Source organism: Alligator mississippiensis, chromosome 14 (genome assembly GCF_030867095.1).
Source record: "Alligator mississippiensis isolate rAllMis1 chromosome 14, rAllMis1, whole genome shotgun sequence".
NCBI classification, from domain to species: domain Eukaryota; kingdom Metazoa; phylum Chordata; order Crocodylia; family Alligatoridae; genus Alligator; species Alligator mississippiensis.
In genome coordinates this window covers 4788101-4805293 of record NC_081837.1, presented here as the reverse complement: position 1 = coordinate 4805293, position 17193 = coordinate 4788101, and the positions used below count along the sequence as shown (strand labels likewise).

Here is a 17193-nt window from a genome sequence, read left to right as displayed (position 1 = left end):
GTGTGCTGGGGAGAGGTGCTTAGAGAAGCTAAGGCATGGGTTCTCAGTAAAATGGGAATGAAACTTCCCCATGACTCAAAGTGTTTATCCATCTTAACCAGTTTTATTTTGGCTGATAAAAAAAACTGAAAAATCCCCAGATTAGACGCATCATAGAATTATAATGTATTCCCCATGACAGCCATGCAATCAAGTATACAAAGCCCTTTGACGATGGAGAACTGAGAACAAATACTAATCATACCATTGGGACAACTGCAGCTGATGGGCATCAGTATAATCAGCACAAAGTTACATAAACCCGATGCTCAGAAAACATGTGGCAATATACGTACAAATCAACCTACGAGTCACATCCTAACAATCATTACATTTTTCACTCAAGTGCAACCACTTCTAACATGAAACACAACTGGATAACAATACCTATAGAAACACTAAACAGTTTAATGCAGGAAAGGAAGTTGAATATTAACACTGATATTGCAGGGAAGATGCTGATAAATGGAATACCATTACTCAAGTTGAAACCCGATTAGGCAGACACCCCTAACATGGAGTCCTGTAATGACAATAAAGCAGGCCAAATCCAGGATGTTTTATTGGCAGGGGGATTAAAAACTAACAATTCATTGACGATAAAACAATCAACACCTACGTTACTAGTACAGTGCCAAATACTTTTAAACTAGTTTATTACTAGAAATAGTTAAAGGGGGAATTAGTTACCAGTTGATTCACACTATGCAAAATGTTTTCAAGCAGGTAAGTTTGTGCATCTGTGTTTTGTGTATGGCTGTTAGTAATCTTCACAGCATATGAACTCGGAGCATTCTGCTGCTGAAGACACACCTGCATGTTACAGACTGCCACCCGCACACGCCGAGCGTATCACCAGATTCCCATCTGTCAGCCCTGGCCTTTTTTGGGAGTGTGGGGGTGTGCATGCGTAAAAAAGACAGACGAGTATCTGCCCAGGAATGCAACATTTTCCAGTGATATTTTGGAAATTAAGAGTTTAAAGGCCAGAAGGGGCCATTAGGTTATTGCACCCAGCCGTTGGTATGTCACATATTACATTTCATCCCTATACTCAACCCAATAACTAGTATTTGGCGAAAGCTTCTTCCAGAAAGGCGCCCAGCTTTCAACCATCAAGAGACCGAGAATCAATCACTTCCTCTGGTGCATCACCCTCAGTGTTAAAAATGTGCGCTTTATTTTCTAACTCAAAAGGGTCTGGTTTAATCTTACAGACCCTGTTTTTTTATATACCTTTTGCTGCTAGATTAAAGAGCCCTTTAGTCTTCATTACTTCCTCCCTCTAATGATACTTCTATATTTCAATCAAATCACCTTAACCTCCTTTTTGATAATCTAAACAGAATGGGCTCCTTCAATCTCTCATTGTAATGATTTTTCTCCAGCCCTCCAACCCATTTTGTGGCTCTTCTGCATCACCTTTGCCTGACAACACAGTGAGCACAAATTCAGCATGTCATGAACAAGCTGAATGGTTGTGATTAAAAATGTGGGAAAAAAAGCTTGAGACACGATCCTCTGAATACCTGTATAATTTTAAAATAAATACTATTTGAAATGACTACAGACTGTATTATGGTTTTTAAAAAGTAGGGGGAAAAAGACATCTGTAGATGAAAAGCAATAAAAAGAAAACATTTCAAGGGCATTACATTGATACCCTCAGGAACATTCAAATAAACCTGAAAAATCCTGAATCTCATTATCTGAGTTTTGCCTCTAACTACATATAAATGGCTAACTCCCCACTGCCCTCGACACTTTGACAGAGATGAATGGAAGAAAAATGAAACAAAAGATGTTGTTCTATAGTTATATGTGCACCCCAGAAATATTAAAATAGTTTTCAAACTCAAGTCATTGGGCGTAGGCCCAAGTTAGATAAGTGTTACACCCTGAACAATCTTGGGATAGGCAGTAGAGTTTGAGATGCCAGTAACATTAATAAGGTACACAAATCCTTTAAGTGTTATCTGCGTTTGAGACCAAATCCCCTCTGCGGTTCTCGGTTGTAAGGGACAGATTCTGTTCTTCAGTTTACTATAAGAATGAATGTGAACATAAGAGTTTTTGTTTTCTACAAAAAAAAAGAAAAAAAAATTAAATAGCCAAGAAAGATCTACTCAAGTGAGTATCTAGGATCAAAGATGGACAGTTCTTCTATAATGCCAGCAGTCATTTGATAACATTTCATTCACAGTGGGGGAGGAAACACCTGTAACTAGCTCTAAGTTAGCCTCTTTTAAGCATCCTCCATTCAGTTTGCTTGTCAGAAGTGAAGGTTTCATAGCCCAATTCCCTCTTCTCAAATGGAATTTCACAACAGAAGACAAGACAGACTATTACACTGAATTTATCTCTGCATCCCTGATGTGCAAAATGGAATCAAGCAACACACATTTAAGCACTGTCATACGATTTGACACTTGCTAATAATACGTAGAAGCCAAGACGAAGTCCAAGGTAAAGATGATCAAGTCTCTTCCAATTACTCAGGGAAACAAAAAAGTCATTCAATGCAATACAGTAAGGTTTAGGATTGGAAATATTTCCAAAATATTTAAGGAAATACAACAATATAGACATCACCAGTTAATTTGTTTTCTGCATTTCTGAAACAGCAGAATAAAGCAGGTGCATTTTCCAGCTTGTATTTCTAGTTAAGTGCATGTAATAATTCTGCAGAAAAGAATAAAGGCCCCTATAAATACCATCCTTGAAACTGTAAACTCATCGGCCAGACAACAAGGAGGAAGGCCTACAGCAGGAACATAAAACTTTCTTCTTACCCAGAGCATGCTATCAAAATGACCTAGTATGATGAACAGGCTAGTAAATCCTGTTGAGAAGGTTATAACATTCTATTTTCATTTCAAAAGAAGATCAATATAGGACATTTTAGTAAGACAGGAAAACTGTAACAAATGAGACAGATTTTTCTCCTGGAACATCTCCATTAAGTACCTTACAGTCTCTTGACCAGCATGAAATTCATTTTTAGCATATATTTCATCATGCTATATAGATGGACAATTTATAAATAGCAAACACTAGAAATGGAGAGTCTCTGAGGACTGGTCTTTACTGTGCATGTGTGATTTTTGCCAAGCATGAAGAGCCTGCCAACATCATAACGCTTCCAGATCTGCTGAAGCAAAATCTCTTATTGCATACAACACCAGGCCCTGGAGTGATCATCTTGAATAAAGTAAAATCAGCTTGAAGACAAATCAACATTTTTTTTCAACATGAACAGGAAGCTTTCCTCCCTTTTTCAGTTTTCACCGATACATAAAAATACAACTAAATTTTGCTGGCCTGAAGTCATCCAACACCAAACAAAAAAATGGATTCCTAATCAGGTTATTAGTCATGGGGAAATACTAGTTAATAATATCTTGCACTTATACAGCCCTTCTTAAACAAGAGTCTCCATAAACACCACAAAGATTAAGTCCAACCATTTGCATGGTGGATTAAATAGGTAAAATGAGTGCAGATAGGTTAAGAGACTTGCCTAACTTGGGTCTCACAACAAATCAGAGCCCAGACTGTGAACAAAACGCCATACTCTTCCCTTCCAATCTAGTCTAGCTGCTATTTGAGAGAGGTGGTTATCTGAATTAAAAGCAATAAGCTGATAGCTCTGACTAAATTCAGAAGTTATAATATTATGGGGCCTCATGAATAAAGCTTTGCCTGTTCTTCCACATCAAACTCAAGACCGATTTGGTACTTGTTAGAAGAACATGCTGTGCTACAATCGACAGAAAGCAGAAGACCCTGTGTGACATGGAAAGTTCCTCATCTAACTAAGGTCTTGAGGTTAGTAATAATTCATGTCTTCTGCAGAAAACAGAATCAGCTGCAACAGGGTGAGTGGGTGGAGAGCAGAGCTTCATGAAGGCAGAAGTCTGTCCAATAAATCCTAACGCTGAACTGACTATGAGAATGAAGGGTGCTGTAATAGCAAAATGTTTCTTTTAGAAATAAAGGTATGGGAAGCAAAAATAATCTAACCAAGACAGCCTGATAAGGGCAGTCAGTTAAATTTCACATTAAAGGACTGTTAAGGATAAGCCTCCTTTTCCTCCTCCCTTTATGACAGCTGCTGTGGCAAACAGCACATGCGTTTTCAGCTTAACATCTTCTGATGTACGGTCTGCTATGCTCCCAAGGTAGACATACAACAAGTTGATGGTGGGGGCAGCAGGGGAACTGGCTAGTTTTCAATGTATTTTTTTTTTTTTAATAGAAAGCTGTTCTTTACCTCTTTGCTTATCTCTGAAGTTGGCCAAGAAAGGTTTCCAAAGGGAAAGACGCTATCCAACTATGCAACTAAAAAACTTGTTCTCAAAGACAATTGAAATCAGTTTGGTTTTTGAAAAAGCACCTTTTTAACGGCCTGCAATGCTTCAAAAAGTAGAGTGCTTTCCATCAACCTTCAAAAAGTAACTCTGTTTAAATTTACACTGTACAGGAAGCAAAAGTCAAAAACCAAAAACATTAACACCTAATTCTTACTTATGAGAGAACTTTTATGTGCTGCTACTTTCTGCCTCTGCTTTTCATTAAAAGAAGTTAATCTGCTGTATCCCTGAAATAAGGGTTATATTTGCATCAAGAGTGAAATGCAACGTAGTAAATGGCCCACACTTAAAAGGGACTTTTACATATTGCCCAAGGCTATAATCAGCAAGTTCAGTGTTTACTCAGGGTCTCGCTGCAAAAGGGTCTGAGACTTATAAAATGACAGTCAGTCTCGTACGCAAGTGAACCACCTACGACAACTGCTACCCATCTATAAACCTACGGTGACCAGCCTTCTCGCTTGTATATACAGCAAACAGTTTCTCTTTTTTGAAGAAGACTTCATCTTTTGAAAACATTCAAAATACTACAAAAATCCAGTAATTCATTAATACTCTATATATGATTGCAATAAACAGCTTTTCTTATTTTCCTTCAAATAAATATCATTAACCATACTCTGCTCTTTTGAATACCCCCCCCTCCATAATTGTGTTGTTCATTTACCAGGAGAATACCAACACTTTCCTTCATTTCAGATGCAATAAGCCTGTTTAGTACAAGTGCACTGATGGCTCCATTTTGTGACAAAACCTCGGTCACAGAGTCTGTATTTCTACAATAAACCCACACAGGTATATTTGGTCTCTTCTTCTCAAGCAACGTCTGAGCTATGCTGAAGCAACTATTTTTAAATTAGCGCATTTAGTAGGCTTTTGGTTTTTTTGATTGCTCTGAACAGATACATCTTTCAGAGATGGTATTAGAAATAATAAGATTATATCACTAACATCAAAAGATTATACCACTACACTCTGTTTTTCTTATACCACTACACTCTGTTCCTGTACATGCTGAGAAAACCCTGCTAACAACATGCATGTTTAAATTAAAGCCATTAGGACAATCTTAACATCAGGCACTGATCCACTACAAACATGCATATGAAATGACGCATGTGTCTAGGCATTTGGAAGTTCAGGGACACAGTGAAGGAAATGCCTATATACCTACCTGATAGAATTATCAGCAAAGGCTGCATGTATAGGTCATAACTTAACATTTAGAATTTAAACCCTGTATAAACACCTTCACCTCAAATTTTTAAACACATGCAGTAAGGCGATACAAAAGAAAATAAATTTGTTCAAAGCTGTAAAATGTTCAAGTGGTATAAATTCAATAGGTTAAAAACCTATGAAATACCTCAGAGAAACATTTCTTGAGTGTATCTGGGACTTTGCCATCAACTACGTGAAGCATCCTCTCCATCTCTTCCCGGACGACATAGCTTCCAGATTCATTGGAAAAGAGACTGAAAATATCTGGGTAAAAGGGATAGATTAAACTACATAAGCATAACAAAATTACTGTTATAAAAGATAACCTTTCAAACATCAAGTTCAGAGTGCCAAAAATTGTGCTGTAATCAAGGCATGAGCCTTATTTAGATTAATTTCACTAAGTTGTGGTGTAACTCAAGGGTTTACATTAATTAGTCTTTCATTATATTACTACCTCCTAGCCAAAGAAAAAGCAAGTAATAGGTCAGCTTAAAAAGGAAGACAAACAAAAGCCTGTGCAGAAGATTTTTTTCACTTTTTAAAGAACATCCTTAGAACAAAAACATAACTTTGTCCTACTCTTCCCAAAGCATACACAGAAAATCCTCAACAGCCAAATATTTCTATTCACTGTGTGACACTGGATCAGTTCATTTCATTGAATACCGCAAAACTCAAACATCCTGAATGTGTACCAAGACGCGCCGTTTAAAAAATGTTTTTAACTGAAATTGCAGTTAATAGGACACTGGATTACACTGTATCTTTATTAGCTTATTGAATGTTTCCAAGTTTACCTATTAAAATAAAAATGTACTTCTTGACTATATGGCAACTGAAAATTGCATGTTTTATATTTTCTATATTATTATACACATTTGTTAGGCTGATGTTACTTACATTTTGCTTTCTCTTCTTCTTTGCCTCTTGTAAGCAGGACTAAACCTACTATCAGGTTATTGAAATGTAGTCCTTTGGCTGTTCCCCCAAACGAGCAGTAAATAACCTAGGAGTAACAAAATAAAACAGTTAGTTCCGGTCTTTAAACTGCTGGACAAAAACCCAAAATACGAGGAGGAGAAAAAAGCAACAAGCGATATTCAGGCATTAATACTCTGTCGCTTTCACGCTAATCACCTCTTCTGTACTAGAAGCTTTTACTACCCATACTCACTAGGTAGCTTGGCTAGGATTTCTCAGCTACCCCAATAGCTACAAGAAGAGCCTCTGCAAGATGAGCTAAACCCAGAAGGAAAGTCTTGCCTTGAGTGGTTGTGAAAAACATTTTTACACACCCACCTCTCACCCATAAGCTGTTGGCATAGAGAAACTGTTGACAGGGTTTCTGGTTTATGTATGGGGGTGAGCAGGGGAGGCGCTGTTTCTTCTCTTCCAAAGCGCTTGTCTCTATTGGCAAAGAAATCCGTGCACATCCACATTTAAAGTGTTTTTCATCTCTGCCCAATGGTTTTCACAGAAGAGATTAAAAAGGAAGATCTCAGTACATAGTTTGAATGAGAACTTTTTTTTGGTCAGAAGGAGATCCAAGACAAGATGAGCTGTTTGCTTTACCGCTACAAGCTGGAATACATAAAACATACCCCACTGGTCCAGAGTACCAAATTTTATCCCTGGGAGTTTGAAGTAGCTGTACTAAGTTATTGAAAATTAAATTATGGCTGTTTAAATAATGGTTAGGTTATCTGGAATTGTAGCAGCAATTCCACCATGAATACTTTAATGGGAAAAACATGAACAGAAGTTCATGGTACAAAAAAATAAGTGCAGGTTACCAAAACTTATTAATGCTTGCAAAAGCAAGGGATCTTGTTCCACTGATATTTTTACCTAGGGTATATAAAAATACAAGCCAGTATCCATGCATTAAAGTTTAGATGCATTCTCTCTCATTAAAACCCATGCAATTGCTGAAGTTCTATAAACATTTGCAGGTGGCAATGGAAATTAAGAACTCTTTTGAAGGGAAATAAATGTCTTAAGTCAGCCCCTAGGAATGTACTGTTCAGCTGTATGATGGAAACCTTCACTTTTCATACAACAGAAAGTATGCAGAACTCTTCAGTTTGTCAGCAGATTTAACTAACTCCGCATTTATAGATATGATATTCAAGAGGATGCAACTGTAGAACAACCAACCATTATTTTTAGTAAATAAAAATCACTAAACTTGTTTATTTCAGATGCTACTTACTTCACTTCCCCCTCTAATTTTAGAGAAAAAAGAGGAGATAGTAGATACACTTATTTCCAGCACGACTAAACTTAACATAAGCCCATCAGTTCAAATGCCCTCCTCTCACATAACCTGCAAGCATCAGTTCCTTCGCACTATTAAAAAAAGTAACTGGATATTAGAATTTGAAGTTACACTTCTGGAAAAAATTAGTTTAAAAACTTCACATTTTCTCGCTTTCTCTTTTTTTAAGCAGATACTGCTTCATGTAGGTAACCATAAAGAAAAGAGTATTAAGTCTGGCTAATGGGGAACTATTACTGTCACACACAACAGAACAAAATGATCTTCTTGTGTTGCTTACGGTTTGGCTGGCAGACTGTGCTCAGCAGCAATTGCCTGAAGTCCTCCTTTTACTTAGTAAAAAAAACCCAGTTATTTAAAAAAGAGAATAAGCCTTTGATTGCAGTAAAGCAAATCAGCATAATAGTTCAGAAGATGTTGCCTTCTACAAATATTTCCCTAATATAATATTAATAATCATAATATTAAAATGAATTGATCGTATTTAAAATAATAATAATGATAACAATAACAATAGTTGCCTAGTCTTAACACCTCAAACTATGCCTTCAGAAATGCAAACAAAACTATTATTGTCTTCAACAGCAGCTATCAGTACACTCCTTTGTACCTACTATCATTAACAGATACATTAGAGGTCACTGGGCCTTAAAAATTAATGTAGAAATATCCTCAATTTTACGCATGATCCTTAACAGCTCCATGTTAATAGCTGCACCCTTTCCATTTCCATACATATCTCTGGCATGTGCAGCTCAAAGATGAGGCACAAGCCATCACACTAAACCAGTTTCAGCTTGAAGCTGTAATGTGCACCAATTCAGCTATAAAAGCATGAATAAGACCTAGGACAGGGTGGGCAACTATTTTGGGCAGAGGGTCGCTTACTGAGTTTCGGCAAACCATTGAGGGCTACATGACAGGCAGCCCAGGGCAGATAAAAGTTAATTTTTTAAATTTTTTAGGGGCCCCGCTGGCCAGATAGAATGGCCTGGCAGGCTGCATCTGACCCCCGGGCCGTGTTTTGCCCACCCCTGACCTGGGAGCAAGAAGGTCATGTGTTTACCATTAAGGTACGTGTTCCCAAACGATGGTCTGGGGACTACTGCAAGTCCCTGGAACACTTTCAGGTGACCCATGGAGAACTGGTCCATTTTACTTCCAGCTATTAGATTTCACTGAAGGACAGCTTGAGATGCATTAAATAGTTTTCCATGTTGCCACAAAATTGCACACCTTGTTTCTGAATTGATATTGTACATTTGTAGGCCAGTATAGAAACTGGAAAGCAGAAAACCTAAAAGTGGCATTACAATCAGAGAGACTTGAAGAATCAACAAGAGTGGAAACAGCAAATATCAACTTTACAGGCCATATTAGTCTTCTGGAGCACTTTCAAGGCAAAAGGGGAAGTGCCTGACCTGGAATAAAAAAGGAAAGGAGAGAGTTCCCCTTTCAGTTTGCATAGCTTCCCTTACATACTCAAAGTCCTGTACTAGCTCAAAATTGAAGCATGGGTCTGGCTTGCTTAATGTTTTTACAACATGCATGAAAAAGCTAACATCTCGTTCTTTTCATGTGGTGGAAACCTTATCTGCCATGTGGGATTAGGGTTCGATTCCCTGAGGCACGCATAACTGCAGCTATGAAGGCCCTGAACATACAGACTCAGTCTGGCCTTTGGATATGGTCTCAATGGTCTAAAGTGGGGCTGGAAGGTCTGGGCAGCATCCACTGCTCCGCACTCCTGACGAGGTATACACATCAAAGGTCCAGGTGACCTTTCACGTGTACACCATGATCCAGAATAATCGACAGCTGCCTACTACTACTAAATGCAACAAAGAGCCACAGCTTTACTGTACAAGAACGATCCTACATATTATACTGCTATGCATCATGGGCTATATTAGATTAAACTTATTGTAAGTTTTTTACCACCGACGGGAAACGTGCGTGTTCTACTCACTTTGAGGAACTGGGGAATATTTTAAAATGACAAATGGCAAGTGCATTTGGTATGGCACCAGTCTTTAACGCTACCACCAGTTATATGGAAAAAACATACCTAACAACAGCACTTCAAGCGTATCGAATAATGAATGGGACCTCTAAAACTGAGGTACCCAGAGCTCAGTAGATTTTGTTTTGGTTGATTAGGGTGGGTTTTGGGTTTTTTTTAAATGCTTACAAGTTTCTACCCTTACTAAGCTAAACTGCACTTAAAAGTATTTCAGAAGAGCATTTAGATAACCTTGTGGGGGACACGATGGTCATAACCATGTAGGACATGTTGCTCACTCAACTGCAATCCATTATCAATTATAGTCTTTTATTCTCAAGGGAACCGGACAGCGCAACAGCATTCTAACAAAGTCTAATAAAAGGCAATCAATTCTCACCAGACTAATTCTTTTGCAAAACATGAACACTAATGCTCCAAAAAGAGGAAAAACAGAAGTACCAACTCACTCAGATCTATACGTAAGAAGGCTGCTTGCCAAAAAGACCTGACAGACGTCAATATTTGTTACTCTAATTGCAAGCCAAGAAATCTCAATGTGAAGACTTCAACAGAATTAATGCAGCTTACACTGAGAGCAGAACAAAATTTGGCCCTGTAATTATTACACTTTCACCCACTAGAATAAGTGACAAAATTGGAAACAGACTTCAAAAGAAACAGGATTTTTCTAAACTGTTGAGTGGAAAATAATTTAAGATGACAAGAGTTCAGCTGCATTTCTACTGATTTTTAATTAAATTTACAAATTTATTTGGGATTTTACTTACTTGCAAGAGGGTACTTGTAAGTGTGCTATAACAAATCAAAATCCTGGTCATTTAAATACCTTCCATTTTCACTGACTGGTATTGAGAATATAAAGATTAACAAAACAGGCAAATGATCAGCATTTTCTTCCACCTTCATATTTTTCTCTTTACACTGTCCCACACTGGAAGTATCTTTTTATCTGACAAATGACCTTTCCTGACTTTTACTTGGAAATGCAATGCTAGTGCAGCTCTTTCCTCAAGGGTAATCATAATACCCTACAATACACTTAAACAATCACAGATTCTACATACCAAGCTACAAGGGAAAGGCTTAGGATTTGTCATCCAACTCCAAGAGATCTTACCATTTGTGAAATGTCACCTCCCTAGTTTTAAGCACAGATCAAAATCTTTACTTAACACAATCTTAAAAAATACCGTTTTTGTTGTCTGCAAACATCAAACTGTACTTTAAAAGGATTATGCATTTCAGTGCTTCATAGATTACCTTCCTTATGAAAAGCTGCAGGCATTATTTACTGAAGTTCTGTTATATTGCTCATTTGGGAGTTTTTTGACTAACTTCCATACAGTTCGAGTCTGAAGACACTTAAGTATTCACCTAGCGAAAGCAACATCTTGTGCCATATGTCTGTTAGTATAAGTTTACGAGAACACACAGCAATACGTTTTTTAAAGGGCTAGTGAAGGCTGCAGGATTGTTGGCACTTGAAACCTTCTGGACGGCAACAAAGGAAGCAAGCCTACATCACCTTCTGGTTTTCCCATGCATGTGAACTTTACAGGATCTCCTAAATTTCACCGCAGCCTTGAGCCCGAAAAGACAGGCTGATAGGAGCCAAATGTCCAGATATAATTTCAGCTTGCAGAACACACTGAACAGTAACTTATTATTTCTGTCATTTCATTATATCAGATTACACAATAATTCAATTATGTTCCATGATTCATGTGGCACAGAGTTTGATCTGCAAGATAAATTGCAGCAGACAGCATCACTGTTTTGGGAAAGCATCTGCAGGAATTAGTTCATTTTGGTTTTGTTTTACAAATTATCTGTAGGTTATTGGCATCATTTCTCTGACATTTAGGGGAGGAGGACTGCTGGTGAATGGAAGGGCCACCAGCAACTGTATTTCACGACAGAGCAATCGGGGTTAATCATGGAGATGTTAATTTAACAGTCGTCTGTGCCTAGCACACAAAGACAGAAAAGTGCATGAGTGAGGTCAAGAGTTTTAGTGCACATCGCCTGCCCTTTAAAAGATTCTCCTGGACTGCTGAGAGAAGATCAAAAATGAAATCAGCAGTCAGAGATCTTGACACTTCTGAGCTAATAGCTCATCAAATACATCACCCCTCGGCAGCAATTTGCTTGTGTTCTCAATAATTTCTAGGTTTACTGCCTACTTAAGAATTGCATGTTAGGAAAATTTTTCTGAACTTGCTCCAAGAAAGGAAATTCTGGTTAGGGAGATGAAGAGATTGGTTACAATGCTGCTTCAGCCTGCTTGCCGTTTGTGGATAGAAACAGACCCATCGGTGATGGACAGGAAGAGAACGCCATCGCCCCCCTGAAGTTTGTACGAGTTGAATCAATTTCTATCCGCCAGAATAAATCAATCCTAGTTTCTTAATCACAGATCGAGTGGAACAACAGATTTGAGGAAAACAATTTCTCCTGTTGCAAACCAAGGGAAATCACTCCTGCAGACAAAACCCCAAGACTCTGGCTGCCAATTTCCATTCACTTCTGGATAATCCTCGGGTCTCCCGGGTAGTCTAGACCCACAGATGTTACTGAACTGGGACCTGAACATGCCATTTCTATTATCCTCACCTGGCACCTGACCTTCCTGCCTAGTACACAGTCTAATGAAAACAGTGCGATTCTGTGCACTCGCCTTTTGGCGGAGCAGAGGATATACAAGAGGCCGATCTTAATAATGGCTGTGGTAGAGCGAAATGAAGAGTGGACAACAAGTGTTATTGAACTACTCTCATGAAGTCGGCTCTACTAAAGCTTGTCTATCAGAACTCCCAAAAGTCTCCAATAAGAATTGTGTTTTGCTTCTGCAAAGCTACTTGTTTTCCTTTATGGTTATCTTCATCTTGTTAGTTTTTTTCCTAGATGAGATGCTGCTGTTCATGACAGCATTCAACTGCATCCCAGGCATGTGAATACCTTTCCTAGTACCATTTCTGTGTTTATTAGACAGTCCAGAACACCATTTCAGCTCTCCCCAAGAGTAGAAAGTCCCCCCAGCCCTCCAAAAACAGCCTGAAGGAGGCCTGTTAAATAAGTAGCAGCAGAATAAGAAAGCTGAGCCCACCATAGATAGCGACATCTGCTCTGTGTCCTTAATGTTTATGGTCCCAGCACAAATGGAGCTCAGGTTTTCTGAAAGCAATACTTTGGTTTCAGCGTTTTAACCATTTCATGCTAATCAGCAACGAGTGCAACTCGTACCTGGTCAACACCAGTCTTCCGAGTGAAAAACCTCCTCCTGCTGCTGCTGTTCCAGCAGTGCAAATAGAGTACTACTTATACAGGGTATGAACATTTATCCGTGTTTACAGCATTTCTCTTCAAACAGTTTCAAACCGGATCAGGTAATCTGGGTGTTAAAAATGCCAGTGTCCTATCCTCATCAGCACTATTATGCTGGCTTCCAGGAATGAGACTGCACAAGTCATATTTACAAGGAGAAACACATACGGTACCTGGACATACCCTCCTTTGCCATTTCAGGTAAGTCCTTTGCTGCTCCCTATCATTAACCAATCATCTTTATATCTCTCCCTTGTAGTACAAGATGTCCACAGGCATGTACAGTCAAATGCAGGTTTGAGTACAGATGGAGCACATTTTAAGCAAGGTATTATGCAGAACCTCCAATTTCATTCCACTCTGTTTGATACATAACACTACCAAAATAGATTAGTTTCCCAGAGGATGCTCAGATCATCCTCTTCTATTACTTCAGTTTAATCCATTTACAAATGCTCCAGGGGCTAAATTATGAAAGCTAAATTTGTGCTTATTTGGGTACAGTGATTGTATGCACTCCACGCACGCTGTCACGGCAGCGATTTAAAATTCCACACCTTTTACTCTTAATCGTTTTGATTATATAAGATGCCTCCGAGGCTACGTTGTATATGCAGGTGATTTACGTTTAGCAGACAAAGGAAATAATTCAAAGCATTTAAGAACATATTTAAAAATATGTTGTTAGCTCAGCTAGCCAGCTGAGTGCCATCCTCACTTAGGATAGCTATTTTTGATCCAAAAAGCACTAAGTGCTAGGAATATAAAGAGCACTAGAAACTCTCCCTCAGATTGAACAATCACTATTACATTTTATAGGAATGTCACCTTACCAAGTTGAATACAGCTTTTTTAAAATAAAAGGTAAGTAACTTCTTTTGGATGAGAGCCTGTATTCAAGTGTCAAATAGCAAGAAGGTGAAGAAAGTTTGACATTTATTTTTATATATGCATTTTTCTTGGTACTTATTGAATTCACTTAAGGAAAGGCCTTAGCAAATTGATAAACTAAATCCATGAGAATAAATTTTAGCAGACCCAAAATACTCCCTAACATGTACATCAAGTAGGGCTGTTTTATTCCTAAAACGCTGACCATTTTAAAGTACACTCTATTTGCAATAAGCAATTCCTATATTATACACTTCAGACCTTCTCCCAGCATCAGTAGTTGCAGGAGAATTAGGAGGTAAGGTTTTCAGAAGAGGGAGAAAGCTGCATCTGCTAGTTTCCTAGGTAAATCTTCCTTCTCCCCCTTTGCCCCCTATGTAAGAAAGGGGAAGCGAAAGCTCACCGTTATTACATAATACCTGTGCCTACACCTCAACAGGATCACCAAAAAAACAGCATCCTCTTGTCAGGCTTTGATGCTAATGGAGAATGTTTAAGTGACTCTGTGACTCACATCCTTGTCTCACCGCACCCAGAAATAAGGGAGGATTGGAGTGACTCTGGGGCCAGTTGAGCATATCATTAATACTGTCATCATTTATTACTAATACTGGTAATAATATTACTGCTGCCGCCACCACCTTTACTGGAACAGCACATCTCGAAATGGGAACAAATTTGACCGCGCATGTAGTTAGTTCCATAGCAGGTAAAAGACAGTAGCTTTTGCAATACTGAACAAGGCTGTTGTCAAAAAGTCTTGCTTCACTACTGGGAACTATAGGAATTCAAATGCAGCCCCTCCTAGCTGTATGGCTCTGCAGAATGTATAATGATGAAGTATGCTGTTCTAAGCTACTAACTAGTCTCTGTCTAACCCCATTATAAAAAGATGCATGAACACACATGAAACAATTATAATATTCAGAGTATTTCTATCATAAGTTATAAGAAATCTTGCCTTTCTTTTATACTTTCCCTCATCTGAACTTCCACTTCCTGTGCCTTCAGGACATCTCACCACAGTTGTTTCATAAATCATCTCCTGTAAGGTCACCTTGTCACTCTTCACTTCTTACATCTCATCTGAAAACATTTCCTCTCTTCCTATAATTAAATTCTCACTCCTTTCCTTGCTTAGCATGATACATACTTTAAGTCCAACATCACTCGTGCAGAATCTTTCGTGCGTGCTTTATCTCATAAGTACTGTGGTATACTGAAACTACTACTTTAATCATTCAAGATGTATTCTGTGAATAATCCCCAAATTAAAAACAGCAATAACTTTAGTAAAATATGCTTAACAGACACTATAATCTTACTAGATTGGACTGCGTCAGCAAATAAACAGAGGTGTTTTTATTGTTTGCCATTCGTTGCTGAACACTTCTGAACATTAAAAAAGAAGTTACAGACAATACACGAGTAATTATTTAGTATTCTGCAATGAAGGGTTATGGGAGCTTTGCATTTTCCTTATGTTGTTTGGAGAATTTCATCTAAGACTCTTTGTCTGCATATAATACAGAAGTAGAATTGTCATTTTCTTAACATCATTGCTTATTAAAAATATTGTGCGCTCATTTAAAATAAAATAAATCCAAGAATCAGCCATTCAGTCTTCAGAAATTCAATTTAACAAAAATACCATACTATGTCTTATCCAAAGGTCTTTAAAAGAAGAATTTAAAACAATTGTAACATTACCCCTGAAAGTTGAGTGGTATAAGAAAAAGAAGATGGTAATTAATCTGAGATCATAAAGCAAGTAAAACTCTTCAGTTCCAGCACAAGGGTTAGATTCTAATTGGGTGCACTGGTATCAACCTGGAAAAATTCAATCCAATCCGGCTTCATTTTTGCTGGATTTGCAGCAGCATAACTGAAACTAGAACCTCCTCCCAGGACTCCAGGATGCTAGACCCCCCACTTAAACTATGTTGCCTCTCTTGCAATACTCAATAGAATTCAAGTAAAACAAGTCTCCTGGCTTCTGAGTTTCGTTAGTAATTTAGCAACACATGAGTACATCCATTGTGTATAGAATCACCACAGCATTTCTAGAAGTCAACACAATTAATATTTTCCCACGGAATAATTCCATGTTTGATTTCATCAAGAAAAATCTCCCAAACCCCAGGAGGCCTCCAATTCTGATGGCTATATTTTCTTTTGAGATGTTCCTAGAGGTCCCCCCCATGGAACGTACTTTAGGTTGCAAAAAATCACACTGAAAAGAGTTACAGGCGCACAAACCTAAACAAATTACTTTAGCAATGGAAAGTTTGCCGTGCTACTGGCATATTGCTAATTAAGCCATATTTCTTCCTAGAACCATGCAGATCAGCCCGTGTCTGGCGACACAGGTCCCAGTTCAGAATCAGTGGTTTAATTAGCAATACTGCAAAGGAGCTTATTATATGAACACAGTTTTGAAAAAACTTTGCCAAATTTTTTGTTATATAAGTTTATATAGACAAACGGGCTCTTGCTCCTCTTACATACACTATTATTATTATTATATCTTTAAAAGTGTGAACAATATGAACAGTTTATATTAATTTATACTGCACAACTAGCATAGAGTTTCTCCGAAGAAAACAGTGGCTCTAAAACCATATGTAGGCATCTTTTATGCCATTGTAAAAGCTTTGAAAACAAATATTCCTGTGGAAATTGTACATGTGCTATGCAGCTTGTATCCATCACCATGACCATTCACAGCTCAAGTCTTTGATTTCAACCGACTGCACTTGCTTGCATCTGTGCAACAACTATAACAGGAGTTCCAATGCCCGTTAAAGGCTTCTGGATCCAAAATTAATATTATATGTACTAAATTGTAAGACTAGGCCCATACAAAATTATATGAGCCAACCAGAGACCTAGGACAGCCACAATGCTAGGATTTTCATTATTTTTTTTTTTTATCAGTTATTTTTAAGGATTTCACTTTACATAAAAATTGTTAAATTCCCATCTGGAAAAAGACAGAAGGGTAACTTGAGATTAATGAAGCGATAATGGGTTCCTTC

General features: G+C 38.0%; 1 protein-coding gene across 5 annotated transcripts in view; it reads right to left on the bottom strand.

Moving 5' to 3' along the window:
* Positions 1-17193, bottom strand: part of USP32 (ubiquitin specific peptidase 32) — a 133313-nt gene that overhangs the window by 63191 nt on the left and 52929 nt on the right. For all 5 annotated transcript variants that reach the window (XM_014608054.3, XM_014608056.3, XM_019493429.2 and 2 more), the window contains exons 3-4: positions 6537-6642; positions 5779-5897 (exon numbers count right to left, since the gene is read on the bottom strand). In XM_014608054.3, the coding sequence (XP_014463540.1) occupies positions 5779-5897; positions 6537-6642 (225 nt within the window). The remainder of the gene's footprint in view (positions 1-5778; positions 5898-6536; positions 6643-17193) is intronic.